Below are 14,044 nucleotides of genomic sequence, written 5' to 3' on the forward strand. Positions count from 1 at the left end.
AGCTCATGGGGGGCAGGGATGCAGTGTGGGGTATGGGGGAGGGGGCTGGGAAGGGCAGGACTGGCTCACCTCGAAGGATCAGAACAGCATCCGAGAGGAGTGGAGAGGAGGCGTGCACCGGGTCTTTGGAACCAGATTTAGTGAGCGGAAAAGGAAACTGAGGCACCCACGTTGCTGATGAGGACCAGCAGAAGAGAGACAGCTCTAGCAGCCAGCTAAACCAACCGCTGCCCGTTCAGCTCAGAGCCCCTTTCCCAGGCCTCTGACTAGAAAAGAACACGCTGGGGTTTCTTTGGAGGGGGAGGGGGTTGATTTTTTTTTGTCTACACCCATTGGCATTTCTGGGCTGTGAGTGTCTCCCGTACCCGGTGCCTGGGAATAAGGAAGGCAGAAAAGAGAACCCAGGAGCTCATTGTCAGGTCATTCTTCACATTCCCGGGCCCCCAGCCAGTCTGCCTTCTTGTCTCCACTTTTCAGAATTTTCCTATATTTGTTTCGCACGTAATGTCCAGAGCTTTGGCCTGTCCTTGGTGGGAGGGCCAGGGACAATACATCTCTTCTATCGTGTCTGGAACCAGAAGTCCTGTATTTCATACTTATATGTTTTATATTTTTAAGCAACACATGACTCAAATATAGAGAATACTCAGGTTTCTTTAACCTGCATGGCAGGAATGCCCTTTACACGGCTTCCAATGCTCTTTCATTTATTGGAAACACTGTATAAGTTGATTGTTATGCCCCTTCATCCTTTCCTTTGCTCATTCAGCCACCCAGCTGTCTGCTGTGAGCCTCCAGGCACCAGGTACACAGTAGAGAATTTAAAAGATCCTTCCCAAAGAGACTTTCCCACTTGGGGTGAGCAGACAGCAAGCTGAGGCAGGGTACCCCCACAGAAGAGAACAGTGCGCTCTGAAAGACCCTGGCCAGTGGGGTAATTTAAATTCTCTGAGGAAGACATGAACAGACGCTTTTCCGAAGAAGACATCCAGATGGCCAACCGACACGTTCAACATCACTCCTCATCAGGGAAATGTTGAACAAAAGACGTTCAACATCACTCCTCATCAGGGAAATACAAATCAAAACCACAATGAGATACCACCTCACACTTTAGAGTGGCTAAAATGAACAACTCAGGAAACAACAGATATCGGCGAGGATGTGGAGAAACGGGAACCCTCTTGTACTGTTGGTGGGAATGCAAACTGGTGCAGCCGCTCTGGAAAACAGTGTGGAGGGTCCTCAAAAAATTAAAAATAAAACTACCATATGACCCAGCAATAGCACTACTAGGAATTTATCCAAGGGATACAGGAGTGCTGATTCGAAGGGGCCCATGCTTCCAAGTGTTTATACCAGCACTTTCAACGATAGCCAAAGTATGGAAAGAGCCCAAATGTCCATCAGCTGATGAATGGATAAAGAAGATATGGTATATATATATACAATGGAATACTACTCAGTGATGAAAAAGAATGAACTCTTGCCATTTGCAACAACATAGATGGAACTGGAGGGTATTATGCTGAGTGAAATAAGTCAGAAAAAGACAGATATCATATGTTTTCACTCATAGGTGGAATTTGAGAAACTTAACAGAAGACCACAGGGGAAGGGAAGGAAAAATAAATGGCAAACAGAGAGGGAGGCAAACCATGAGAGACTCTTAAATACAGAGAACAAACTGAGGGTTGATGGGGGCAGGGGGTTGGGGGCGCGGGGAAAATGGGAGATGGGCATTGAGGAGGGCACTTGTTAGGATGAGCCCTGGGTGGTGTATGTAAGTGATGAATCACGGGAATCTACTCCTGAAGCCAAGACTACCCTGTATACACTGTATGTTAGCTAACTTGACAATAAATTATTTTTTAATAAATAAATAAATAAATAAATAAATAAATAAATAAATAAATTCTCTGAGGACATGGTCTTGGGGCCTGACTGTGCCCCACAGGGCATTCCTGGTACCACCACCTGTGGGCAGTCCTCCCAAAAGCAGAGAAGCAAATGGCTTCCCAAGAACAAGCTTTGCAGGTAAGGCCCCTCCCAAATAAGCCTGGCTCTCACACAATGACCCCGCCTCTCTGCACAGCTCTCCACTTTGAGGGCAGGGGTTCTTACCTCCTATTCAAGCTCTCTCCTCTAAATCAACACCCCAGAAAGGTCTCTTGCATCAGTCCTTTGGCTGTAAGCATGAGTGGGAGCCCCTCCTTGGGCCCACCGAGGAAAACTGGGCTCAGCACCCAGGAAAGACATTCTGGTCTCCGGTGAACTTGCTCACCCTGGACAGGAGAGGGCTTGTCTCCCCAAGGGGGTATGACAACCATGGCAACTGAGGTCTCCACCCCTAGCCCTATTCTCTCCAAGCATAAATTAGCAGTGAAGAACAAAATGGCCCCAGGAAATAATGGGCCAACTCCAGATAAGCTCTTCCTGTCTTCTCTCTGAAAGCCACTTGGAGTTTAACTGGCAAAACTCTCCCAGCCCCAGGAGATGTGCCCATCTTCTCTCCCACCCTGCCCCATGTGCCCCAAAGGGTGAACATCAAGGGTGAATGTGGCACCCCCAGCACAGGAAGGACCTAGCAGAGTGATGACTGCTGGGCCTCCCAGAAAGAAAGCTGAAGTGCTAAGGGAGGTGTCCTGGGCTCCAGTGAAGCCCTTTACACATGGTCTCACTTGACTGGGTTCATGATCATTTCTTTCACCCGAGGAAACAGAGGCTCAGTAAGATTAAGTGACTCGTCAGGGGGCCAGTAGAGAGGGTGAGATTTGAACCCAAGTCTGTCTGGACCCAGAGACCCTGATCCCTTAGGCCAGCTCCACTCACCCTAAGAACACTGTGGGGGTCTGATCTGAGGTAGATCTTGAGGACACTTCCCATGCATTAGCACCCCATCTTCTTCACCTGCTCACATCTGTCTTCATCGGGTACAGGTGGCTTCCTTTCATTTCATAAACACTAATTAAGCGAGCTCCTCCCTCCATGGTGGGCATGCAGGGCACACAGAACAAGCAGTTGTCATCTGCTGTGACAGCAAGGCAGAAGAATCTGGAGGGTGGGCTAAGCGGCCAGGACTGAGCAGCCCTGGGAGGGCCATGTAAGTCCCGCCTAGCCTGGGGAACTGGTGGAGACCAGGCCACATGGAAAAGCCATTCGGAAAAGCTAAGTGGTTTTGAGTGGCTTCACATTTCATAGCAGGCACTGGGAAGTTCACCCACAGCCCTGGACAGAAGTCCCAAGAGCAGCAAGGCCCACAGAGTTCTGGGTGACAGGGCCATCCTCTATCCAGCATTCAATGGATCTCAGTCTAATAAACAGTGGTTAGCACGTCCACAAGCGCTCCGACAGACAGGAGCAGATAAGAAGCCTTCACGCAGTAGGGGCTGGTGTACATGGGGCACACAGGGGAGAAGGGCCAGGGCCCCCACCAGTAAGGAGGAGCCCCACCATGCCCACCCCCTCCGTGGGAGCCCTGTGTCCTCATTTGGTGAGTTTGGCTGTGCCAGCCCCTTAAGAAACAAGGTCCCTCTGCTGTTCGAGGTGCTTTGCTGTGTGGGTGCCGGATAAAGAGTTCTGGGCTGTTACCACTGAACAGGGTGGCCCCTCAGTGAGCACATCAACATCCTCAGCAAGAGGACAGGGAGCCTAGACATTCACCTCACCCTCAATTCCCAAAGCTTTGCTTGCTGAGGGCAGAGCCCACAGTCTCCAGGAAAGAAGGGTGGAAAGCTATATGTGGGCGCTCAGTGCCAGGCCTGGCCTACCTCCACCACCCTCCTACAAGCTGTGCAACTTTGGGCTGGTTGCAGAACCTCAGTTTTCCCACCCAAGAGATGGAGTTAAAAAAAAAAAAACAGTACTTGCAGGGCGCCTGGGTACCTTAGTTGGTTGGGTGTCCGACTCTTGATTTTGCTCAGGTCACGATCTCACGGTTCATGGGATTGAGCCCAGCGTTGGGCTCCAAGCTGACAGCACGGAGCCTGCTTGGAATTCTCTCTCCCTTTCTCTCTCTCTCTCTCCCCACTATCCCCCCTCTCAAAATAAATACATAAACTTAAAAAACAAAACAAAACAGTACTTGCCTCCAAGGGTAATTGGGAGATAATCCTGCCCAGCACTCACCAAAGAGTCAATGAGCGTTAGTTCCATCTTTACGTCAATTAGCAAGGATGTCAGCCTGGAGCTCCTATCTGGAATCACTTTGCTGCACTAATCGGTTCGTATTTGACTCACTGTCCAAATAGTTTGGTTGTAAGTGGGCTCCTTGCTCCCCTCCCAGCCCCTTCCCATGCCCCCTCCAGGCAGGGCAGCTTACCTATGGTCCTTCGGAGGTCTTCACACTGGCTGATGTGAGGAAACTTCAGGATTTCCTTCCACTTCTTGCTTTTCCCCTTGCGCTTTCCTCCACCCCCTGCAGAAATGGGGGGAAAAGATGTCGGGCTCATGTTGGTCTTGTGGAAGGCTCCAGAGCCTGTTTCCCATCCCGGCGAGCCTGTCCACCAGCTCCAGGGGCTGGGAGACAGCCAGGGGGCTCAACATCAAATCAGTGGCACACCCCAAACCCCCCAGGCACACACACTCCCTCCTGGCCAGCATCAAGCCTGTGTGTTCTCCCCACACAGTTGGGCCGGGCTCCTCAAGCAGCAGGAGCAGACGAGCCCCTCCGGTCATCCGTGCCTGAACCCACACCAGTTGCCCTGTTCTTTCTCCACATCTCCCCCTGCTCTTCAGGCCCCCTGGGTGCCCAGTCTCTGGCGTCAGACTAGACCCCAACCTTCCCACAGCAGGGGCCAGGCCGGCTGGACTTAATATTGCCTTCGGGCTTGGGAAGTCCTTGCGGAATGGATCCACAAGTGAGTGGACTGCAGCCGCCTCACTGCCTCCTTTTGTCCTCTTGTTTCCTGTGGAGAGTCCCGTTCCCCAACTGGAGGCCAGATGTTGGGAACAAGGACTTCAATTTCCACTTGTCTTGTGTACCCCCTTCTTCTCCCTCCCCCACAAACCCCAGGGTCTCAGAGGATGTATACTCAAGGCTGGAAGGACTCCTGAAGGGCCCCATCCTGCCTTGCATCCTCCTCTGCGTGCATGTGCGATGAACACGCACATGCTAGGGATACGCACGTGTGATGGATGTGCACGCATGATGAGCACACGTGCAATGAATCTGCACACACAATGAACATGCACACGTAATGAACATGCAATAAACACGTGGAGCTGAGTAAGGTACACACTCAGGGCATTCCCGCCAACCACACTAGTCTTATCCAAGGGACAGTGGACAGATGTCCGAACGCTCAGGTGTACAAACAGCAAGGGGAGGCACCAACCCTGGCCTGTGTTCCTGAGCCCACCGGCATTTGAGCCCCAGACCTGGAGGCCCCTCTGTGTCTAGTGGCCAGGACCTTCCAGGGACTGAGATGCCATTACCCACCATCCACCTCCAGAGTGGCCTTAGATACCACATCACTAAAGATCGTATAGCTCTTTAGGTCCCTCAGTATTTTAGGATATTGAGGGCCTCTCACCCTCCTCCATGTAGTCAACACCCCAACACCTGTGGACTTTAGAGCCCAGTTAGAGACACAGGATCTGGGGTAGGGCCTCGGCACCCTGGGCCTGCTCCTTGCTCTGGGTTGGGTGTGCAGCACCTCCAGCCTTTAACCCTTCCAGAGCATGCCTGGGCCCCCCTCTCCAACCAGCAAACCAAGGGATACAGGAGGGCTTAGCTTGTGCCCACCCAGGCCCAGTGTGTGCCCCAGGGCTGGCAGGGAGCTGGTCTCAAGGAGTGGGGATCCCCAACTGTCAACCCTACTGCCCTGGAAAGCTAAGGCCGGGTTCCCCATTAGCAAGTGGGTTGGCTTCTGAGGCTGGGACCAGGACCGCCACCCTGGGGGCTGGGAAATAGGAGAGGGAGCTGATGGTGGAGCTGTCCTTTCTCTGCTCTCTGCTTGTCCTGTCTTCTTTTCCTCTCAAGCCTCTGCAGAGGGCAAAGGCCTCAGACTCTACAGGACAGAACGAGTGTGCATTGGGCATATGCTGTGGCCAGGCACCATTTGAACATTATCTTGTGTAATCCTCAGAATGTCTTGTGGAGGAAGAGATCACTGTGAGCCACGTCACAGATGAAGAAACAAATATCCAAGGTTGAGCAACTCGCCGGCTGATGACCCATCTGACTCCACACTTGCTCTTTCCTCTAACCGGGGTCAACACACATGTGCACACACTGCAGAGTCCTTCCCCGGGGCCCTTCCCTGGACTCTCTGCAGTCCTTACTCTAAATCTACAAGGCAGGACTATTACTGTTCCCCCCTGACAAATAAGGAAACTGAGGCATGGGGAAGAAAGAAGCAAGTGGCTTTCTTTACTGGCTTATTAATAGCAGAGCCAAGGCCCCAACTTGAGTAGACCCTGGACCCCAGGCACTCACCCTCACCCTTCTGTCTGTAAACCTCCCTTTGGGGTACATTGAAAGCCAGGGAAATTCTCAGGGATAAAAAAAAAAAACCTGCTGGGGTCAGACCACAGAAGTGATGCATCATCGAGTAAGAGGAGCAGGAAAGGGGATCTCTCTAGCTGGGGCCCAAGCTTGCAAGCTCTGAGAAAAGACGTCACCCCAGACACCTGCAGACTTGTTCTGCTTGACCCACACGTGGCTTGTTTGTTTGCTGTTCACTGAACCAGTTGTCAAGATTTCAAACCACGAGGAGACTTCACATGCAAATCCAGATTTCAGATTTCTCTCCATAACGAAGCATCCCACATGGCAAGAATGGGTTAGAGCTAGGGAACAGCTGCTCCCGTGGACAGGCCGTGTGGCCTGCTTGGCCTCTGTAGGGATTAAAATGTGCATCCCCTAGAAAAGGGCCGCCCTCTGGAGACATCAGCAAAGTCAGACGCTCCCGTCTCAGCCCCCACCAGGCTGGGAGGTCAAAAGGGGCCATTAGAACAAGAACTAAGTCCTTGTCCTTTCCTATTCCTGCACTATTCGCTCCCAGATCTGGCTGGAAGAAAGCACATTTGTGTGTGTACGATAAAATATACACAACATGAAATGTGCCATCTTACCCATGATTAGTTATATGGTCCAATGACACGGGTACATTCACATTGTTATGCAGCCATCACCACCATCCACCTCCAGAACTCTTTCATCACCCCAGACTGGAACTCGGGACCTATTAAACACTAGCTCCCTCCTCCCCCCAGCCCCTGGCAGACACCATTCTACTTTCTGTCTCTGTGAATTTCACTCCTCCAGTGAAATCACACAGTATGTCCACTTGTGACTGGCTCATTGCACTTAGTGTAACGTACACGAGGTTCGTTCATGTTGCGGTGTGTGTCAGATTTCATTCAGTTTTTAAGACCAAATAACATTCCATTGTGTGTAGGTACCACATTTGGTTTATCCATTCCATCCATTTTTTTTAAAATTTTTTTAACATTCATACATTTTTGAGAGACAGAGAGAGACAGAGCGTGAGTGGGGGAGGAGCAGACAGAGGAGACACGGAATCCGAAGCACACTCCAGGCTCCGAGCTGTCAGCACAGAGCCTGACATGGGGCTCAAACCCACGAACTGTGAGATCACAACCTGAGCTGAAGTCAGACGCTTAACCGACTGAGCCACCCAGGCGCCACCATCCATTCATCTACTGATGGACACTTGGGTTGTTCCCACCACTTGGCTTTTGTGATCGGTGCTGCTATGGATATCTGAGTCCCTGCTTTTAACTCTTTTGGGTATATGTCCAGGAGTGGAATCACTGGGTCATATTGTAGTTCCACTTTTCTGCAGAACTGATGAAGTCTTCTGGACAGTACAGATCACCAGGCTCTACTGCATCAGGCTGTCTCCCAACTCTCTGTGATCAGAACCCAGGGATGTGACTTCTGGAAAGGCCCATCCCCCTACCCCCCACCAGGTGATTCTCAGGTGGCCAGTGTATGGAAACCAGGAGCCTATTTTGCATGCATATACGTGTGTGTGTGTGTGTGTGTGTGTGTGTGTGTGTGTGTGTACATAGTTCTTACAGATTAATTGAACCATTAGGAACATTAACCCACACTCATTCATTCACTCAGCCAATATATGTTGAGCATCTACTAGAAGGAGCTGGGGCAAGAGACACAGGGTGTCACCATCTTGGGGCTTCCAACCTAGCAAGGAAGACAGACATCAAAGGCTTTATTTCAGTGGCTCGACGCAGGGGGACAACTTTGTCCTCTGGGGGACAACCGTCAATGTCTAGAGATATTTTTGGTCGTCACAGCCGGGGCGGGGGTGCTACTGGCATCAGGTAGGCAGAGGCCAAGAACGCGGTTGAGCACTGTACAATGCGTGAGGCAGCCCCCCACAACGGAGCAATCTGCCCCAAAATGTCGACAGTGCTGAGGTGGAGACACATTGCTTTATTTAACAAGCATTTGGACCAGCACTCAGAAGGGCAGGGTTTGGGGGAGACATTAGTAACGGGGCAACATGTCGCTGAAGCTGGAGTTAGGAAGGGAGGGGGTACCACCCAGGGAGCTGTCCCGGGCCAAGGGGGCAGACTTTCCGGCCCATGTGGGGCTCCTTTCCTCCTAAGGAGTAGGAGCCCCCAGAACAGGGCAGGGACTGTGGTAGGCAGAATAATGCTCCCCAAAGTGTCACCTGAACACGTTAGCCTATATCACAAAGGGGAACGAATATTACAGATGGAATTAAGGATAACAGCGGGAACATTATCTCAGGTGGTCTCGGTGGACCCAGTGTAATGGTTAGAGTCCTTACATGTGGAAGAGCGGGAAGAAGAGTCAGTTTAGAGCCATGCTGTGTGAGGAAGACCAGAAAAGCCACTGCCGGCTTTGAAGACAGAAGGGGCCACGAGAAGGCGGGTGGCCTCTAGAAACCACAAAAGGCAAGAAAACAGATTCTCCCTGGGAGCCTCCAGAAAGAACGGAGCCCTGCCCACACCCTAGTTTTAACCCAGTAAGACCCATGTCAGACTTCTGACCTCCTGAAATGTAACTCATTAATTTGTGTTGTTTTAATCCATTGGGTTTGTGGTATTTGTTACAGCGGCGAAAGGAAACTAATCCAGGGATGCTGTCCACGGGGTGTCCCCCTAAATGGCCACTGGGATCCTGAACTCACCTGGCCTCCAGTTCCTTGGACACAAACCCTGCCCCTCCATAACTCAAAGAGGTCGCCACTTCCAGACAAATAGTTAGCTCTTACGTGTGCTGTTGGGTTATTAGATGACATATTTGATGACTGAAGTGTCAACACTCTATTATTTCAGTCAGACCTGACTGTCTCTCAGGACCCTGAGGTGGTGAGGCCCAACACCCTGCTGCAGAAGTTCCTTGCGTGTCCTGGCCCTGTGACCCCAGCTGCCCCAGGCCCACCTCCCTGCTTGGGAGGATGTCAGGCCTACAGGGAGCTAAGGCCACCATGTCTCCACTACTCAGGGCCCAGCCAGGCCCCAGCAGCTGGGATGGCCAGTTCCCAGGCCTGCCCATCAACCATTGCTCATCCGTTTTCCTTGACCAGTTTCAAAGCCCTTCACCATGTGGTCACAGTCTTTCCAAGCTTTATTTCTTTCCCTGCCATTGCTCTCAGGACCTTTGCACTCACTGTTCCTTCTGGCAGTAACATCTCCTGCCTATCTACTGTGTAAATGACTTTCATCCATGCTTCAAGTCTTTTTTTTTTTAAATTTTTTTTTTTTTCAACGTTTTTTATTTATTTTTGGGACAGAGAGAGACAGAGCATGAACGGGGGAGGGGCAGAGAGAGAGAGGGAGACACAGAATCGGAAACAGGCTCCAGGCTCCGAGCCATCAGCCCAGAGCCCGACGCGGGGCTCGAACTCACGGACCGCGAGATCGTGACCTGGCTGAAGTCGGACGCTTAACCGACTGCGCCACCCAGGCGCCCCGACATGCTTCAAGTCTTAACGCAGGCATTCGGCTTCAAGGCTTCCTGTGCACCGTATGGCCATCCAGGAGGGCCTTCTCTGACCTCAGTAGCTGAAGTGGGGCCCGTTCTCTGCCTTCACCACTGCCATTAAACAGTGTTTGGGAAGCCCTGGTCAGTTGGGCAGCCTGTCTCTCTTGCACACACTCATCAGCTGACAGATTTCACTTATCTGTCCCAACAGATTCACTTGTTCTCCCAACACATTAAGCACATTTTCACTGACGGGTCCAACCTGTATGTGTGAAGTTACTACCAGATTTCCAGGACCAGCCCCCGCTCTTACCAGTACCTGACATCTTCCTATTTAGTGATTTACTTGCCAATCCTTAGTCTCCCTGTTTGAAGGAAGACCATGGTGGCAGAGACCTTGGTTTCTCTGCTCTCCGTTGCTCTCTCCTTGGCCCACTGTGGATGTGCAAACAGTATTTGCCAACCAGATGCAAGTGTTGTCCCTGTGATCTCTGCATGCATCATCCTCTCCCCCATGACCCCACAGGAGAAGTTCCTGACCCCTCCACCTGCTGAAGCCTGCTCTTTCTTCAAGCCCCAGCCAGCTGTCCCTTCCAGGGCTGCCCTTGAGAGGAAGACTCCCCGCCCCCCAACTTGCCAGGCCTACAGCCTACTGCCGGTTCGGCCTAGACCTATTCAGTGTCCCTCCGGGGGGTGGGGCACCTAACACAATGCCTGGTTAATCACAAGCTTTCATTAAGTTAGGACGACTGACTGGGTAAATGAATGTTTGCCGGAATAAATGACAATGTCCACCCCACCCTACCCCCAGCAGTCTGAGGTTAGCACTGAACTGGGTTCTGTATGTTTGGTGTTCATTAAGGTGGCATTAGCCCCATTTCACAGATGAGAAGCCAGAGAGGCTCAGGGAGAGGAATTAATGGGATCAGTGAATGAACTCCCAGCCATTTCCTGTCTTGAGCAGCTTTGGGTTTTATTTGCTTTACCATCTGACCCACTGCTGCTCATAGTTTATCTTTTGTGTGCCGGAAACAATCAGTGAACTGGACACAGTCCCTGCCCTCAGGGACATCCAGTTCATTCCAGGCTTCAAAGAGCAGAGACCATAGGGGTGGCCTGGCAGGCGGGGCGGGGGGGGGGAGCAGCTCCAGCCGGGAAGGGGATGGCAGCAACAGGGACCAGGGGGCCAGACAGGAAGGGGGAAGAGGCCAAGATGCTGGGGGAAACGGGCTGAAGTCTGCCAGCCCACGGTTCTGAGGAAAAGCACCAAAGAATCAGGATGGCAGGTCTTGATCCTGGAACGGGAAAGAGTTTTGCCTTTTCTCAAGGCAAAGCCTGGAGAAAGGTGGGCAATGGGAAGGTGGGAGTCTTCTCTGACTCTGGACCTCACCCCCAACTGTCCCCATAGGAGGGAGGGGGCAGCTTGCAGGAAGGAAATTGCTTAGCAAAGCATTGCTGCTTTCTCTAGTCCCTAGCGTCCCCCTCTATTGCCAGCAATGGCCTCACACAGGTGTACCGGGGGGGGGGGGGGGGGGGGGCACGGCTAAGGGAAGTGTGATAAGGGGGTGGCAGGGCAGGAGAGAGGCAGCCAACAGAGAGGGCTGGGGGGCTCCTCTGGCAGGAGGGCAAGTCTTAGCAGGGAGTGGAGTGTGGGACTTGGGGACAAAAGGCAAAGTAATAGTGGCTCCCATGTCTTAAGCATGGGCCACGCACTCATTTCTTGTGCTCCCATGGATACCCCCAGGGAACAATAAAAGGATCACCCCAAATAAACTGCCACAAGAGAGCTGTCACTATGGGGGAAGAAACTGGCTTACTGTTATTCTTGTTGCTTGTACTGTGCCAGAGGGAGGTATTTATTTGTGCAGAGGAGAGGACTGAGAGAAGACAGCACTGAGAACGAGAGGGGGCAGAGCAAGGTGGACCCATGACTACTCCGGGGGGGGGGTGGGGGTGGGGGGGAGGGTACGGGGGAGGGCTCTGGCTCTGTGGCAGCTGGATCCCAGCGATGACAGCTTCTGAGCAATGAGCAGCCTCCAGGCCTGTGGCCAGACAGGCACAGCCGAGTGGAACTGCCAGCAGAGGCTCCTCCTCCGAAGGACACTGACAAAACCAGCGGCGGCAGTGACCCCGATGGTCTGTGATCTCGTTGGCTGGACTCCTTCGGGCCCTGGAGCATCTCTTCCCATCCTTGGAAGGAAGTGGGACAGACCTCTGCAAAACAACTGGCCCTGGAATTCTCATTAACCTTATGGTATGATATATTTGATCCGGAAAGTGAAGCAACGTGACACTTCCTGTGCTCTTGGGGTCAGGGGACAATCAGCTATGACATCATCACACTTAATTCTCACATCAAGTCCATGAGGCAGGTCCTGCTACGGAACCCCTTTTGCAGGTGAGAAAATAGTCTCAGAGAGGCAAAAACCTTGCCTTAAATCACTCAAGCGGCCGTGTCACAACCTGAGCCAGGAGCCAGGTGCCGGACTCTCAGTCTAAAGTTCTTTCTTCCCTGCTGACCAACGAGCAGTTCATCAGGGGAAGCTTCCATGCATTTGGTGGAAAAACCTTCCTTCATGCCCTTGAATCTGAGGTTGAGTGTGGCTCTTGGACTGGCAGCATCAGCATCACTGGAGAATTTGTTAGAAATGCAGATTCTCGGGCCCCACCCTAGACCTATTGACTCAGAAACTCTGGGAGTGCACCCAGCAGCCTGGGTGTTAATGAGCCCTCCAGGTGATTCTGATGCTCAGTCAAGCTTGAGAATCACTGCCCTAAATTCAGAGAAAGTCCCTGAACATCACATGGGAAATGGGAGATGGAACCACTCTCTCTGGGAATTTCTCTCTCTAAAAAAGGATTTGAAGAGACACAGCAAAGTTGGGACAAACCACCAAAAGTGTTCCTCCCAGCCCCCATATTCAGTGATCCTGGGATCTGCCTGACAAGCACCGAGGTCCCTGCAACCTGCCTGACTTGAATCAGCTTAAGCCACTTACCAGGCCACCAGCCAGGGCGAGAGGCAAACTGTACAAGGGCCCTCCTGTTTCCAACATGCTCGGTGCTGGCCCATAAGGGTCCAGGTGGGGGAGCCAGTCTCAGGGAACCCTATTCCATGCCCCCAGGCTCTGGCCTGGCTCCTAACAAGCTGGACAGGACCCCCCACAAACCCCTCCTGTACCAACAGTAAGTACACACTTCCCCTACCACGTGCCTCTACATTCTGACAGCCTCTGGACCTTGATTGTTCTACAGATCCCAGAGAGGAGTGAACCACCTCTGGAGACGGGCTTGCCGGGGTCCACAGAGGACCTGACGTGTTTCGAGGGCTCTGAGGAGGGAGAATATTTTCCCACAGAGTATGTTCCTCTAGGAAAGACTTGTCAACTCAAATCGAAAAACAGTATTGGTGAATACAGTTCCAGCCAAGGTTAGCAGGAAGAGAGACTCATTTGAGTTGACCTGCAAAGGGGATTGTTACCAGGATCATGGGGGCCTCTAAGAATCCAAGGAAAGGCAGCCAAGAGCAGCTGGGTTTTGGGAATAAGAAGGCCATGGAGACATGGAGAAGCTGGGGCTGGGGTGTCTGCCCCTCACTCCACCAGCTGCCCCTCTGCAGACCATACCAGGCTCACTCATCCCCTTGCACAGGCCCAGCTGGCCACTGGTGTACAATGAAGAATTTGGCCTTTGTCTCTGGTTCCTGGATGGTGACCTCTAAGTCCTTGGAATTTTCCAAGTGACAGAATGGCATTTTTATTCATGCGGGGCCCCCAAAACCATACCAGAGTCTATGCTAACAAGATGGCTCAAGGTAGAGCTGACCATGCCAGAATGACCAACCATATGATCGGGTAGGTTCTGAGCCTGGTGATACTATCCAGGGAGAGATGAGCAACTGGAGATTGGGCTCAACCCCATGGCCAACGATTCCATCACTGCCGCCTAAGTAATGAAACCTCCGGTAAAAGCTCTAGGCACCAGGCTCAGGTGAATCTGCCGGCTGCTGCCGGGAAGGTGATATGTCTCCTGCAGACCTTGCCCTATGCATCTCTCACGTTTGCTGGTTTGGATGTGTCCTTTTGCTCTAACAACATT

General features: G+C 52.1%; 1 protein-coding gene across 1 annotated transcript in view; it reads right to left on the reverse strand.

Annotated features, from left to right (window-relative positions):
- Nucleotides 1–14,044, reverse strand: part of GRK5 (G protein-coupled receptor kinase 5) — a 214,751-nt gene that overhangs the window by 113,215 nt on the left and 87,492 nt on the right. The window contains exon 2 of the mRNA XM_060641356.3: nt 4,322–4,417. Within this exon, the coding sequence (XP_060497339.1) occupies nt 4,322–4,417 (96 nt within the window). The remainder of the gene's footprint in view (nt 1–4,321; nt 4,418–14,044) is intronic.

This window comes from Panthera onca, chromosome D2, assembly GCF_046562875.1.
Source record: "Panthera onca isolate mPanOnc1 chromosome D2, mPanOnc1 haplotype 2, whole genome shotgun sequence".
NCBI classification, from domain to species: domain Eukaryota; kingdom Metazoa; phylum Chordata; class Mammalia; order Carnivora; family Felidae; genus Panthera; species Panthera onca.